General features: G+C 49.5%; 7 protein-coding genes across 7 annotated transcripts; 3 read left to right on the top strand and 4 right to left on the bottom strand.

The window, feature by feature from the left end:
• Window positions 1–1,037: 1,037 nt before the first annotated feature.
• On the top strand, window positions 1,038–1,525 carry DEU56DRAFT_917521 (uncharacterized protein; the record flags this gene model as incomplete). Its single annotated transcript, XM_041357997.1, has 3 exons — window positions 1,038–1,117; window positions 1,169–1,327; window positions 1,378–1,525. 3 exons carry the CDS (start codon window positions 1,038–1,040, stop codon window positions 1,523–1,525), a joined length of 387 nt encoding a protein of 128 aa, XP_041203570.1.
• Window positions 1,526–1,874: 349 nt separating this feature from the next.
• DEU56DRAFT_760103 (uncharacterized protein) lies at window positions 1,875–2,653 on the bottom strand (the record flags this gene model as incomplete). Its single annotated transcript, XM_041350393.1, has 4 exons — window positions 1,875–2,001; window positions 2,057–2,369; window positions 2,421–2,528; window positions 2,578–2,653. 4 exons carry the CDS (start codon window positions 2,651–2,653, stop codon window positions 1,875–1,877), a joined length of 624 nt encoding a protein of 207 aa, XP_041203571.1.
• A 647-nt stretch (window positions 2,654–3,300) lies between these two features.
• Window positions 3,301–6,235, top strand: DEU56DRAFT_745500 (uncharacterized protein; the record flags this gene model as incomplete). Its single annotated transcript, XM_041349154.1, has 8 exons — window positions 3,301–3,600; window positions 3,649–4,023; window positions 4,074–4,267; window positions 4,313–4,478; window positions 4,531–4,679; window positions 4,734–5,314; window positions 5,365–5,503; window positions 5,554–6,235. The coding sequence occupies 8 exons, from the start codon at window positions 3,301–3,303 to the stop codon at window positions 6,233–6,235; spliced, it is 2,586 nt and encodes an 861-aa protein (XP_041203572.1).
• A 1,269-nt stretch (window positions 6,236–7,504) lies between these two features.
• On the bottom strand, window positions 7,505–7,858 carry DEU56DRAFT_719003 (P-loop containing nucleoside triphosphate hydrolase protein; the record flags this gene model as incomplete). Its single annotated transcript, XM_041347652.1, has 3 exons — window positions 7,505–7,670; window positions 7,722–7,736; window positions 7,791–7,858. Coding segments are annotated over 3 exons (249 nt in total), but the record flags the coding sequence as incomplete, so codon positions are not given.
• A 1,597-nt stretch (window positions 7,859–9,455) lies between these two features.
• DEU56DRAFT_745478 (uncharacterized protein) lies at window positions 9,456–12,284 on the bottom strand (the record flags this gene model as incomplete). Its single annotated transcript, XM_041349152.1, has 7 exons — window positions 9,456–10,102; window positions 10,431–10,960; window positions 11,011–11,186; window positions 11,237–11,366; window positions 11,415–11,643; window positions 11,695–11,896; window positions 11,952–12,284. The coding sequence occupies 7 exons, from the start codon at window positions 12,282–12,284 to the stop codon at window positions 9,456–9,458; spliced, it is 2,247 nt and encodes a 748-aa protein (XP_041203574.1).
• A 45-nt stretch (window positions 12,285–12,329) lies between these two features.
• Window positions 12,330–12,744, bottom strand: DEU56DRAFT_710440 (uncharacterized protein; the record flags this gene model as incomplete). Its single annotated transcript, XM_041347484.1, has 2 exons — window positions 12,330–12,448; window positions 12,498–12,744. Coding segments are annotated over 2 exons (366 nt in total), but the record flags the coding sequence as incomplete, so codon positions are not given.
• Window positions 12,745–13,428: 684 nt separating this feature from the next.
• On the top strand, window positions 13,429–14,026 carry DEU56DRAFT_760106 (uncharacterized protein; the record flags this gene model as incomplete). The annotated part of the gene is made up of 1 exon (XM_041350394.1): window positions 13,429–14,026. A coding segment is annotated over one exon (598 nt), but the record flags the coding sequence as incomplete, so codon positions are not given.
• Between the last annotated feature and the right edge of the window lie 79 nt (window positions 14,027–14,105).

The raw sequence follows: 14,105 nt of genomic DNA on the forward strand, positions 1-14,105 counted from the left end.
TGTTCTGAAAAAGATCAGCCCAACCCATAGCAACAAATAGCCACAAGGCGGACCTGAGGGACATAGACCTACATAGACGCTGTAGGAAGCGCCACCGAAGCAGACTCGGAAGCACTTGATCATCAAAGCAGGGCCTGGACCGGAAGGTAACAGTGCTTCAACCTAGTGAGTGTCGGTGCATACCAGTAGTTAGTCCGTATGATACTTACCTGTAAATATTCTGTGAGCGCCATGTTTGAACATTTGAACAATATCATTCACTTACGGATGAGTCGGCTTGTGAGAGCGCTTGCTTATGTGAGAAGTTAAAGTTAGCGATCGGTACATTGAATTGCAGTCAATATGGTCCTACCATGCTACTAGTATGCAGTGATATCTCCTCCAGACGTATCATCGCCCAAGAAATCGGTTGAGGTATGATGTGTCCTAGTAGCTCAGTCATGTCTGCTGCATGTTCAGCATCAAATTGTGAGTGAGCATAGTTCATTCTGAACCGGACAACTTAACTTGAAACTCATTGCGGTCCTACCATGATTAGATCAGGATTCAGTAGTACTACTTTACAGGTAAAGCTATTAAGGTCCGACCTACATGTCCAACCTACTCCGGTGATGATTAACGACTACTCGTATCACAATAGTAAGTCACTGAATAACGACTCAGCAAGGTCAGTTCACTCCACTTGAAACTTCAATATTGAATTGCGGATTAAGGTCCATCCGATAACGCTCCACTTGCGCTGCACTGGCAGTGATGCTTTAGCAGGTGTGTGCACATTGTCTCACAATGAGTAGATGTGCTGATTATCATACATGCCATGCACTGCACTTACAGCAGTTCCTTTTATCTACAGCGTGTTCTCAGCACATGCATGGGCCATCGACATTTGAACGGAGGCTCGTAATCTATACGGTCCGACGAACCAATGGAGGCTCTTAACTCAATACAGTCCAACCACAAATCGAAGCATCCGAAGCTCATCCTCTTTTTTCTCTCCACCACACCAAACGACACCGCAAACGACACCGTTGCTCGCTATGGCCCCCCCAACTAAATATAAAACCGATGCGGCTAAGCTTCAGGCTATGAGAGCCAAGCGTTCCCGGTACTACACTAAGTAAGTATCGTCTATTTCGTTCAGCCTACGATGCCCTGATTACAGATGCAGGTGCCGTGAGGAGATCCTTGCAAAGAGAAGAGAGAAATACCACCTCAACAAAAACCGTCGAAAGGACGATGACAGCAGCGACAACAAGGGTGCGGGTGACAACTTGGATAAGGGCAACGATGGCAGTGACGAGTGTGCGAGCGATGACGATGAATCAATGTACGTGCTGAATATTATTATTGTCGCTGTGTTTTTAATATAAATATCAGAGGGACATTAGATGAATGTATTGCCGTGGTGAAGTATGCTAAAGACGACTTCATGGCGCACATCAAATCTCCGCAAATATTCACCTTGGGCGTCCTTGCCGAATACACGAAAGTCTATCCCAGATGCTCCCGGAACTCACGGGGATAGAGAGATTCTCAAGCGCGCGATGTCGAGCATCGAAGACTTCCTTGACAGGGCTAGTCGAGGACAAGACGGTATCCTCCAATTGTGTGGGGTTTGTGACGAGTGGCGTGCCGCAGAACAAGTGTGCAGGAGCATGAGGGACACCATTGCTATGGTGGAAGATATTTATTGTCATGCGCTCAGCGATGGAGATGCTGAGTTAGCCGTAGTTCATTTACTCAAGGGATTCTTGTACCAGAACTACAACGAATTTTGAATAGGCTCGCGAGGCTTGCGCACTAATGTCACTTTGAATTGCATATTTCTTATTGAGATTCACGCTGCGCTACTATGTAAAAGCTTCAGGTATATGTTACGTCAACACCTCCGTTTCGCCGCGGCCAATGGCCTCTTTCATCAGCTGAATTCCTTCGGCAACTGAGCGGACCTTCGAAAAAGACGCCCTGCTCACGCCAATGACATGGGACGAGGTCTGCTGCCTGTTGGCGGATCACAAATCAGCTGCCGTTAATCTAAATAACGCGAATCACTTACCAAGTAGAGAATACGCCAATACGGCGGCCACGGGTCACCCAGTAGAAGGGACCCGTAGCGTCAGCCGCTGGCACATCATAGTTCACAACAGGAGTCAACGCTGGCAACGCTGGGATGAGTGGAGCTGATGTCGAAGTGGTCGAAGGAGTCAATGCTGGGACGAGTGGAGTTGATGCTGAAGTGGTCGAAACAGCACTGATAGCAGAAACGGCGGCGACCAGCGCGTTCTGGACCGCATCATGGATCTTGGACGTCACGTCAGACGCCTCCTGCCCAGTGATATTCATCTGGGCCAAGAGCGCAATGAGACTATCTGTGGAACATTAGTAAGAAGCAGAGCGTGCTTAGGAATATCGTTGCTTACCAGTGCCATTGTCACCAGTATCGTCAGCGATGGGCGCCGCAGGCAGGTCATCTATCCTGCTAGTAAGATCACCAGTACCGTCAGTGATGGGTGCCGCAGAGAGGTCATCTATCCTGCTAGTAAGTACCAGAGCGCGCTCGGAGATATCGCTGCTTACCAGTGCCATTACCATCATTACCATCAACGACGAGCGCCGCAGGCACGGCAGCTATTATCGTGCTGGGGGAGATCATCATTGGGTGTAGTAAGTATGGGAGGAGAATTGATGTTGAAAAGGGAACTGACCTCGGGCTTTTTGTACAGGGAAAGCCATCCATATTGGGTGATGCAGTAGCCTTGGCCGCTGCAGTCGTAGTTCTTGCATTGCACTGGCAGTGAGTAAGTGAGTAGTTCGATGAGTTCGACTTCGATGAGTTGCAAGCTTCTGTCACGCTAACCTGTCACATTGTGTCACACCTTCTCATGCACAAGCCCATTGCCTGAGCCCATTGCCTGAGCGATGTTACCTGCTAGAAATTCTTCAAATGCAGGCTCCACCCGAATTGATGGTGTCACCGAGCGTGTCGCCCCAACCAGTCATCAAACTATCCAATGTGCCCCTTCACGTTTCACTTTTCGACAAGTCAACAATCGAAAACGACCCAAGCTCAATCACTATGTACCGCCTACCTCACAGTTGCAAGAGACGGTCCATACCACCTTCAGGTTTTCAGGACGTCGAGATGGGAATATGCAGGTGTCTGCTGCCCATCTGATTTGTCGCCCGTCACCTTCGTCCACACACCAGTCTTCCCAATTTGCAGGGCCTGAGGATGGAAGCACCGAGTTTGATTTTGCGATGTTTGATGAACCTTCAATGGATGCTGGCGAAGACGGGACAATGACTCAAAGTCAGAAAAGCAAGCGCCCAGCTGGTGTGAGTTATTTTATTTCTGTCACATCATTCCTTACTCACTGTCTTCGTCAGGACAATCCTCTGCTTGTTTGGAAAGACGAACGTGATACATATCTCTCGGAGATTATTCGGTTGGACGGACGCGGTGAAAATGCAAGGGACTCGTGTGCAGGCTGTTGCGCCAATCCTGCAGAATTCCGATGTCAGGATTGCGATGACATGCAACTGTACTGTGGTACATGCTCACTGGCAAATCATGCCCGGTCTCCAACCCATCGCATACAGGTATGTGATCTCTTATGAGAAACATGAAATATATTGATTGTTTTGCAGCAATGGAATGGTATATTCTTCGAGAGCTCTTCCTTGAAGACGCTAGGCCTTCGAGTGCAACTCGGGCATCCCATCGGTCAATCATGCATCCTCCCGCAGCCGGCGTTTAACGACGACTTTGTGCTTATAGACACAAACGGAATACACGAACTAGGACTGGACTTTTGTGGTTGCGAGACATCCGAGACACATGTTAAACAACTCCTTCGTCACGGATGGTTCCCTTCCACGCCAACTAAACCTAGGACAGCGGCAACATTTCGACTTCTGCATTACTACCAAATCTTATCCTTCGAGTCGAAGGCATCAGCCTATGAATTCTACCATTCTCTTGTTCGACTCACGGATAATACAGGGATGATGAAACGCATGCCGGTACGCTAATATCTACATTTGTTCCTTCAGTCTCTTACTGTCTACCTTAGGACCGCTATGAAGGATTCATGCGGATGGTGCGTAAGTGGCGGCATCTCACAATGTTGAAACGTTTCGGACGTGGCCACGATCCCAGTGGCGTAGATGGTACATCGCAGGGCGAATGCGCGGTGCTATGTCCAGCATGCCCGCAGCCAGGGAAGAATTTACCTGAGGGTTGGCAAAATGCTTCGAAAGCAAAACGGTGCGTTGTACCACAGATATTGATTCACTAGGCTGATGTCTTTAGGTGGTTGTATGCAGTATTTTTAGCTATTGACGCGAACTTTCGATTGAAAAGGCGGAACGTATCGAGCGATCACGCAGACCCAAGTCTTTCGAGTGGCTGGTCATATTTTGTCGAGGAGAAAGAGTACAAGGCCTTCCTGGCCGAACATCTCACTGAGGCGCAGGAGGTATGTGACCGTTTGGTTTAATCAATTGACGTGTACTCACACTATCTTACAGAAAAGTACATGTTCGAGCCACAGCGCTGTCAACATGGCAGATACAAAGCAGGCACAAGGGCTTGCTGCTACTGGCGTCGGTACAGTAGACTGTGCCCGTCATAATTTTAAACGGCCAAATGGAGTCGGTGATCTGCAAAAGGGCGAGAAGTAAGTCACGGTCTTGTTGTGTTTGTATTTACTATGTCTTATCGCGCTTGACAGGTACATCAATATGGATTATTTATTTTTCTCGACTTTGCATGGTACGCAGCTCGAAATGCTCAACGTGTCGTACGATATTGCGTGCCAATGGCACAAAAACCTCTGGGCCCGCATGAAGTCCTTTCCTCGATCCCATGCCTTGGACCATCTCACCAAGTATATACGCTTCTTCGTGCCAAAGTTCCACCTCCCCGCACATGTTGCAAAATGTCAGACCGTCTTCTCGTTCAATTTCACGTGTTATGTCGGCCGGACGGATGGTGAAGCCCCGGAGAGGGGCTGGTCGAATATCAACCCTGTGGCATCAAGTACGAAAGCGATGGGTCCTGGTTGTCGTCGTGACACGCTGGACGACCATTTTGGCGATTGGAATTGGAAAAAGACCGTCGGGTTGGGCGCGTCTCTCCTGTACAAGATGAAGGATGCTCTAGCTGAGAAGGCTGCGCATGCACTCGCATTTGAGGAATTTGACGCTGTCATCACTCCCGAGCATCGCTCTGCATGGTTAGAAGAAATGCAAGCTTGGGAAGATAATCCGAACGACACATCGATCTCTAATCCGCTCGAGGCCAAAGCCATGGGTGAGTATTTTCCGCCACCAAAGTGACCTTGGACTAATGATTTTGTCTAGCTATAACGCAAGCAGGAGTAAGGCTAAAGCTCGCGGAGCTGGAGGCCGAGGACCTTCAGCGAGGTATAGACTGCTCGTTGCACCCACAAATCTCGCCTAGTGTGCTTATTGCTTCAGGCATAGACCTGGAGCAGGAACAGTGAGCATTTGCCCTTTGACGGCCACAAACAAGCTGACATACTTTCGAAGGCATCGTCTGGCCAATATCGCCGAGTCGATGGGTCAACATGCTACCGACACACAGAAAGGCAGTCTCACGCAGATGCGGAACTCGCTTCATCGTAGGATCGATATGTGGCGACGCACACAGGTCCTTTACCTCCCGGCCGTTCAAGGCCTTATTGATCAGGCAGCCACGCGTGAAGGCCACGAGAACGCCGAATGTATACACCTCTGGTTACCTTCAGAACTGAAAACCAAGCCGTGCGATCCACGCCTACAAGAGGACGAATGGGAATTGCGCTACGCGCAGGCTCACGATGCGCTAGAAGAATTGCGGCAGTGTCTACGCATTCACTGCTCCTTACTGACATTCAAAAGGGAATGGGTGCGTGGTCAAGGCGCGAATACCCGTGCTCAGAATGCCCTTGCCCGCATCCACCGAAGGCGTACGGCCTGCGTGAAACGTTATCGGTCAGCATGGATGGCGCTCAAGAGCCTAGCTACAATCATGAAGAAGACCGGTTGGCAGGGAAGGTTGCAGGAATTGGCCGACACTCATGTCAAGCCCCTCGTGGACCCATATGCTACTGGCGAAGGGAGACGTCATGTATCGTGGATCTGGATGATGGATGGCGTTGACCATGGCAACATCAGTAAATTCACACATTTATTGGCGGCTCTTTTTTTGGAACTTGAATTTTATTTATAACTTATTTACGACTTATTTACATTTATTTACTTGTTGAGTTGTGTTGCCAAGATGGAAAAGAAGCGCGCGACAAACAAGCGCGATAAAGTGTGTTACAAGTCATATTCATAGCCGACAAGCAAAAAAGCAAAGTAAGTACTAAAAATACATATCAAGTACTTAATCGATTAACGAGGCGTTAGTACTAGTACAGAATTCATGGCTTCAAAAATGCCGGTGCATTGCGAACGAGGGAGGAAGTGGTGGACTGATATAGAGATGAGGGCCGATCTAGCGATAAGGGCCGCGGTGGATGCAGAGGAGGCGGAGGCGAATGAGGAAGGGACAGAGGCGTCACTGGGGTTCTGGAGAAGGGTGAAGGGGTGGCTCTGGGACAAGGATCGACACGGAACGTGTCGTTCAAGCATAGCGTGACTGCAGACTTTGGTGAGTACTGTGATGTCTTGTAATCAACAAAAACTTACCGATCGTCGTCGTCGTCTTCGTCCCCGATCCGTAAACACAGCAAGGGGATATCAATCAAGAAGCGACGGTTGACTCAGGACGTTTTTTTCACGTTTTCCTTGACGAGCGCTTGACACGGAGATCGGGGATGTTGACTGATTTGCAACCTATACCTGAGACTGTTAGCGTGTTAACATAGTTCCACGCAGCGTGCAATAACATGATTAACGGCAACACAGGCAGTATACTGAGCTTCGTTGCAGTCGCCGTTTCAGCATCACAGTGCGCTCGCCTGGTGTGGGCGCTTCTCCGATCAAGTCGTCCTCCACAGCCTAAAGTCACAATCAGCATCCATACATCGCGACATCATACAAGACGTACCATCGCCCACTGCTCATTGCTAAGACCGTCGTTATAATTGACGACATTACGACGACGCTGACCACGGCCCTCAATAGCATCATCGATCTCCTTCGGCTCGAACGGTTCATCCGTTTGATAGCACTCAGGCAGCTCTTCAAGCTGCATGAGTGGCAACGGCGGTTTCCCCCTGTTGCCGACCGCACGCCATGCATCCAACGCATCCCGTTCCCGCTGAATATCCATTGAACGAAAAATCTCAACCTCCTGGTCATTTCTTGCTAGCATCTCGTTAAGCTCATCGTTGTTCATGTCACCAGCTTCTTCGTTCTCCTCCTCCTCTTGGTCTGCTTCGAGGATGGACCGCTGTATACCACTCATTTAGCTATCTGTTGTTTGGGAGAGAGCTGCTGTAACACCCACCAAAAATTCTTCTTGCTCTTCCTGCGTCGACTTGTTGTCGAAACGACCGGCTTGGATGACCTTGTCGTCGATATCAAGCTTGTACCGCGCATGAGCATACATGGCTTCTTCGACGCTCTTCTCCGTGATGAAACGGAGAATGCGAACAGCCTTGGTCTGGCCGATACGATGAGCACGATCTTGAGCCTGAAGATCAGCGTGGGGATTCCTGCAATATCATCAGCACATCTATCAAAACAATAGCCAGAAGTTTATTCACCAGTCACTATCGAAGCTGCAAACCTACGTGTCAGCATAGAGAACGACACCACCGCAAGAGACAACGCACATGATAACAGTATCTGCAGTCTGCAAGTTGAGACCCAAACCACCAGCTCGTGTCGACAGGATGAAGACTTGAATCTCAGAATGCTTCGCATTGAACTGCAACATGCAAGGCACGCTCCTCCATCTTCGTACCACCGTCAAGGCGAAGATACTTCCAGTTCATCATCTTCAAGAAATGTTCCATGATATCCATGACCTTCGTCATTTGGAAGAAAATAAGGACCTGATAGAAACAATGATCAGCACAGCTCGGGCAATCACAGAAAGCGACGCACCCTGTGACCGGTTGAAAAGAACTTGGGAAGGATACGTGACAAGAGCTCGAGTTTGCCAGCCGACCTGACCAATTTATCGTCGATGAGGCCAGTGGGGTTCGTTCAACAGCTCAATCTCGTCGATGGCTCGCGTTTTCTTTCCGAGCGCGTCTTGAGTTTGCGTCTTTTGATAATTTCATCTGTGTGAGGAAGGAAGGTAGAGACGCTTACACAGCTCATCTGCCTGGGACGAGTACTTGTTTGTCGTAGTGAACAGTACTCGCCCCTCTTGTGCGCCAATGCCGTCCAATGCGTTGAGCAGGCCACTGAGCAAAACCTTGCTAGATATGGGAGTGAGCGGGGTGCGGGGAGCAGGTTTGATAGGTCCTGAGTTCGCCAGGTTGATCTAATGGACCTACTGGGATACCCCTGGACTGGTGGGCGGCCAACACAGCACGGGGAGACTGTGGATGTTGGTCACGGGCATTGAGAGCGCTCCTTTCATCAGTGGCAGCGTCAAGGAGGAGGTCCTCGATGTCCTGTGAAGTAGCACGGACACTGGATCGGCTGCTGGATCGGGAGTGAGATTTATGAGTAGGCCGAATGGTAAGGTGGTGGTTGTGGTGTTGAATTTGAGGAAGTTGTTGGGGGAGGGGGTCGATATCAGGAATGCGACCACGTGACATGGATGTAGCCTGGAGGATGTGAGGAGATAAAAAGGTAGTATGAGAGGGAACTTACGGAGAGTGGAGGCCTGTGGTCATATTCGCCACGGTCATTGCGAGGTCGTTTGGAAGGTGGCTGGAGGGGTGCAATGAGATAAGATGTGTCATCGAAGCTGCCTGAGCGAGGACGGACACCACAAGTGGATGGGAGAGGGGGGAGGGGGCCTGGGGGGAGAGCAGCAGAACTGAGGGACGATGAAGTGTAGCGATGGTGAGATCGATGGTATGGGCGTGGTGGAGGTTCTACAGTGATACTAGGATTCGCAGAGTAGGGGTTGTGATCGTGCTGGATTTGATTTGGGATGGGTGTCAAGACTTGATGGGAGCGGGCGGGGGTGTGGGGATGAGCTCGATTATGGGAGTGGGGATGAGCTCGGTTATGGGAGCGGGCGGGGGGGGCGGGGATGAGCTCGGTTTGGCTCTCCAAGAGTTCGAGCGAGGGGCTTGTCCTTGAAGTCGACGGGGGCGGTACTTCACCTCATACTAAACAACGAGGGGCTTGTCCTTGAAGTCGACAGGGGCGGCAAAAGGTGCAGAGATAGTGTGGTGAGCTGCCTTGGACTTGGCAACGAGGCCCTTATCACCCTCAATGAGGATCGTCTCGGGTTTCTCCACCTGAGAGCTAAGCTCCTTGAATGTGATTATATTAGCAACGGACTGAGGATTGGATTGAGGACTCACCTATGGTCAGAACGCTATCTCAAAGGCATGGTGATCGGCATACTTATTGACATAAAATGAGCGGAAAACGTCAAGAGATTGGCAAAACTTGAGGGAGTGAGGAATGTATTCAGAACCGTAGATAGGTATCAGGTGCGCTGCACGGAAGACCGTCTCGACATGAATAACGGCAAGGTCCCTGGAGCCATCCTCGTGAAAACTTGGAGCAACCATCCACATGCCAGTATTTTCATTGGGGCAATCACCGATCTTCTCAAACCATTGTATGAGAGCGCATGGATACACTTCCCAATTGTGGCTGAAAGAAAAGAAACAGACGACTCTCGCAACTTCGAGTCCTCGCATCCCTTCGATATCTGAATCCGAGTCAGTGTTGATGAACACGCAATCATAGCGCGGGTACTCGTTCCGCCAGAGTGGACATGCACGGATGTGTTCGCGTCGCATGCCACCAATACCACTTGGATCACTGGGAGCATAAAACGTTGCGGCAGCAGAATTGAAGACCTGAAGCTTGCCTTCGTGTCGAGGCAAGCTAGCAGCTGGGATATCTTTGGGGTTGCGGGCATCATTCGGGTTGAGCTGAGAGAACAGAAAGTACCTGATGAGGTACCGCAGATCAGGAACAGCGACTTCATGTGCCAATGCTGCTACTGTCCGTGCCCGTTTTCGTTCTGTGTGACACAGCGGTGAGCATCAAGATAAGACATTGCATGAGATTACTTACGAGGAGTTTTGGCGAGCGCTACATAAGCAAGCACCATCGGACCGTCAACTATTTCACTGTCATCGATATCGATTACCAGTTGGGGTTCAGTGGCGAGGGCATCTGGTTGCGGCTCGATGATGGGGGCATCTGGTTGCGGTGCAATAGCAACAACTTGTTCATTTTCATCTCCTATTGTATATTGCCGTTGAGTATGCGAGAAAACGATCAGAGTAAAAAACCTTAAACAGACTTACCAAGAGCAGCTAAAGTACTTGACAAAATAGTGCCGGTGAGCATCCCTCGCGCATCAAAGTCCACACGGGATGCTGCGAGCTTATCAAGGCACTGATTGGTCACAAGCATCTGACCAAGAGCATTGTGCCTGCTCGACCACCGCCAAGGCTCCTTTACCGCTTTGATATGTTTTGATTCTGTAATTGATGAGCAGAGTCCGTTCGGGGCACCGAAGAGTCGGATCATGTCCGCGTAATGAGTCATTGAGTGCTGACGGGGGAGTGAGAAGGTAGGAATGACGATATCGAATACCTTGCGATATTGATGAAAACGACGAAGGGCAGCTTGAACCTGATTCAAGGTATCTTCGGTAATGATGTTGCGCCGGACAAGATAGCAGAATTCTAACAATGCGCGAAACGCGCGCACCATGTCTTCAGGTACGTGACCCTCGATGGCCGGAAGAAATACCTTCATGAGCGCTTTAGAATCGTCGCCCGTCCACTGTTTAAAGTCGCGGCCTTGAGGAAATTGTCGTAGACCAGAGAATGATGCTACAGCTGCAACTCTGACTTATTATCAGATAATGTCATTGAGCAAACGAGTGAGATGACATACCTGCGATCTATGTCACTCATGATCTCCTCTGACCGTCTGGTTCCGTGCACGGCCTTGAGGTACTTTGGTACCCAGTCGACGAGATGGTCTTTGAAGGCCCCTTTGATAAGCTGGTGGAGGAGATCAAACGACAGCAACTCATGAATGTCGGCTCGGGGGAAGTCGTTAGTGAATGGCTATACAAAACAGATTAGTCTGGTATTGAAGAGCGGCCCGTTCCACTCACAACGAGATCAGCAATGAGACCATATTCATCCCACAATATATCCCCGTGGAGTTCTTCGATCAAGAAATCAGTATGCTCGCGACAGCGGTTCACGCCACCACCATCAAGGTCTGTGCGAATTGCAATGCATCTACATGGTGTGTTAGCACCAATGGATACTGCAAGTGCTAATACTCACTTCGGGCACCAATGTTTAACAATACAGGATAGTACAAGTTGTTCCTCGTAATCCGCTATGTAGGGTCCTAGACTATATATCACGCGCCGGAAATGATCGTCTCCACAGCGCACGACCTCATACTCGGTCATAACAGGTTTTAGGCTGGAGAGAATCGTAGATAGCGAGCTGTGGAATAGCTGGCGGCGAAATATACGAAATGTGTCGTCTTTAGAATGCTTCCTGTCAGCTGTAACACAGCTCAGATGAGGCGTAAAAATTGAAATGTGAACATACATACTTTTGGGTATGGCAAGGAAACCAATAATGACAAGAGCATCGCGGTGCGCACGTCGCACATTGTTGCGTACGTTACCGATTGAGGCATAGAGGGGATAATATTCATTGTTCCCAGTGCCCACAGAGACGGTAGTCTTGTCACTACCGAGAATGATTGGGACCAAAGCAGATCCGTGCGTTTCTGGATCTTTCGATATGATGTCCTTGATAGAAATTAGCTATATCCTGTATGATTCCAGAAAGAGATAGAAAATTTACTGCCTGTTGCCATACCCAGTCTCCAGACATGAAGTCTTTCCATCGGCGCGTATCGTCCGATACATCATATTCACGAAATGGTACATAGTCGATCTCGTCCTTGAAGGAAGGGTTAGCAAGTATGTTGCGCGCCATTGCACGGGGGTCCCTATACCAGACCTCGAATTCATCGTCCATCCACGGTGGGACAACCTCGGGCCGTTCTCCCGAGTATTGAACGGAGAAACATTGCCAGGGGACATCACCAAGTTCTGTCGCATCTATGACACTGTGCAGATCTTTGTGATCAGCGAATGGAGGGGTGTCACCGTGTTTCGCAAGAGTCGCGGCCATTAAGTCGCACAAGAAATCCAAATTTCTCGTAGACATGTGACATTTTTTGAATACGAACTCTGCCGTCTCGAATTCTATTCGATTGCGATACGGGCTCCAATCGCCAGGAGGCCTCGGTGGCACAGGAGTTGGGGGGGTGCCATGCAGCAGAAATGTTCCATCAGCTGCGCATGGTCATCCTAAGCATATATATGTGAGTCAAAAACAAAGTACTGACGCCTGGAGGGAACTTACCGTTTAACATTGAATGGTACGTATGATAGTAACGCTCGTTCACGTCAGTGAATTCTGCATCAGGGCCGTTTGGATCTTCGTGAATTGGACCAGGGAGTGTGGGAGGTGATAACTGGGGCTGTTGTGAAAAATCTGGAGGGGGCAGTGAGAATTCTCGGGGGCGGGAGGGCGACCGGGATGGCTGGGGTGGTAATGGGAGGTCCTGAGGGGGCGGTCCTGAAGCAGGTAAAGTTGGGTGAAGCGAGCGCCTGTGTTGGGTAAGACCCGACTGGTTTCGAAACCAGCGTGAGCATCCTGGAACTAGGCATGGAAGCTGAAGCAGGTGGTGGGCACGACGGGGAGGCATATGCACTACACCGGGATGACAATCGAAGCGCAACTTGTAAATCACCGGCACCAATGTGACCAAACCAGCACAAACGAATTAAAGTTTAATATTAAATTAGAACAGCGCTGTGCCAAAAGGCTTTGGTGAATATTGATGTAGAGAAAGTATTGTCTCCTCACCGGAAAGGTTTTAGTAAATATTGATGAAGAGAAAGCGTTGTCTCCTCGCCGGAAAGGTTTTAGTAAATATTGATATAGAGAAAGCGTTGTCTCCTCGCCGGAAACGTTTTAGTAAATATTGATAAAGTGTTGTCTCCTCGCCGGAAACGTTTTAGTGAATATTGATGTAGAGAAAGCGTTGTAGTGACTATCAGGCGGAAAAACGTTGGTGAAACTTGTGAAACCTAATATCAACGGCGATATTAGTGGTACGTCAGGGCATAAGTAGGGTCATGAAATGTATTTATTCAGAATCAGCTTAGGCTACAATTTTTGGAGGATTGTGGAAAAACTTGCCGTGTTGACAACCACCACCGGTTCAATTTTCCCTTTCTTCAGCCTTCCCAAACACTCCATCGACACCATGTCTCAGCCTGCCAGCGCAGTTCCGAAGCGCATGACGACTCGACCTAAAAATGCGACTCAGCATCCAGGACATATCCTGACCGGGGGCGAAGGCCGAGTAAAGAGACGCACCAAAGCTCAAAAGGCTGCTGACGACCAGCGTGAAAAAGAGGAAAAGCAGGCAAGTGAGATGGCTTTACAGGAAGGACATAAGCGCGTTGCTGCATTTCAGAAAAAAATGCAGACAGACCAAGCTGCTGCACGCGCTGATGCGCCAAAGCCTACTCGTCCCCGCCCACGCCCCGTAAAAAAGGTCGCAAAAGTCGCGGAGACCTCCAACTTGACGATGACCGACGATAAGGCCGTTAGTGCTAATGGCAAGGGTGGTAGGGCTGGAGGTAAATTAGCAGCCAGGGCTAACGTCGAACATTCTGAGAGTGATGCGGAGGAGGAGGAAGAGGAAAAGGTGCCAGTGCCAGTGGCACGCAAAAAGAAGGGGAAGAGGATAGTTGTACCAGTGAAGACGCCAGTGAGAGATGCAATCGAAGCAATGGATGTTGATATCGTTTATCAGCGAATCACGATGGCACGTGACGACGATAGAAGTCTGACGATGTGTAAGTTTATTCTTCTAATAGAACTATGATGCACCATCTGACCGAAACGGCTCTTTTCTTTTTCAATTTGATGGTTACT

This window comes from Suillus clintonianus, assembly GCF_016758775.1.
Source record: "Suillus clintonianus strain FC179 chromosome Unknown DEU56scaffold_109, whole genome shotgun sequence".
Lineage (NCBI taxonomy): Eukaryota > Fungi > Basidiomycota > Agaricomycetes > Boletales > Suillaceae > Suillus > Suillus clintonianus.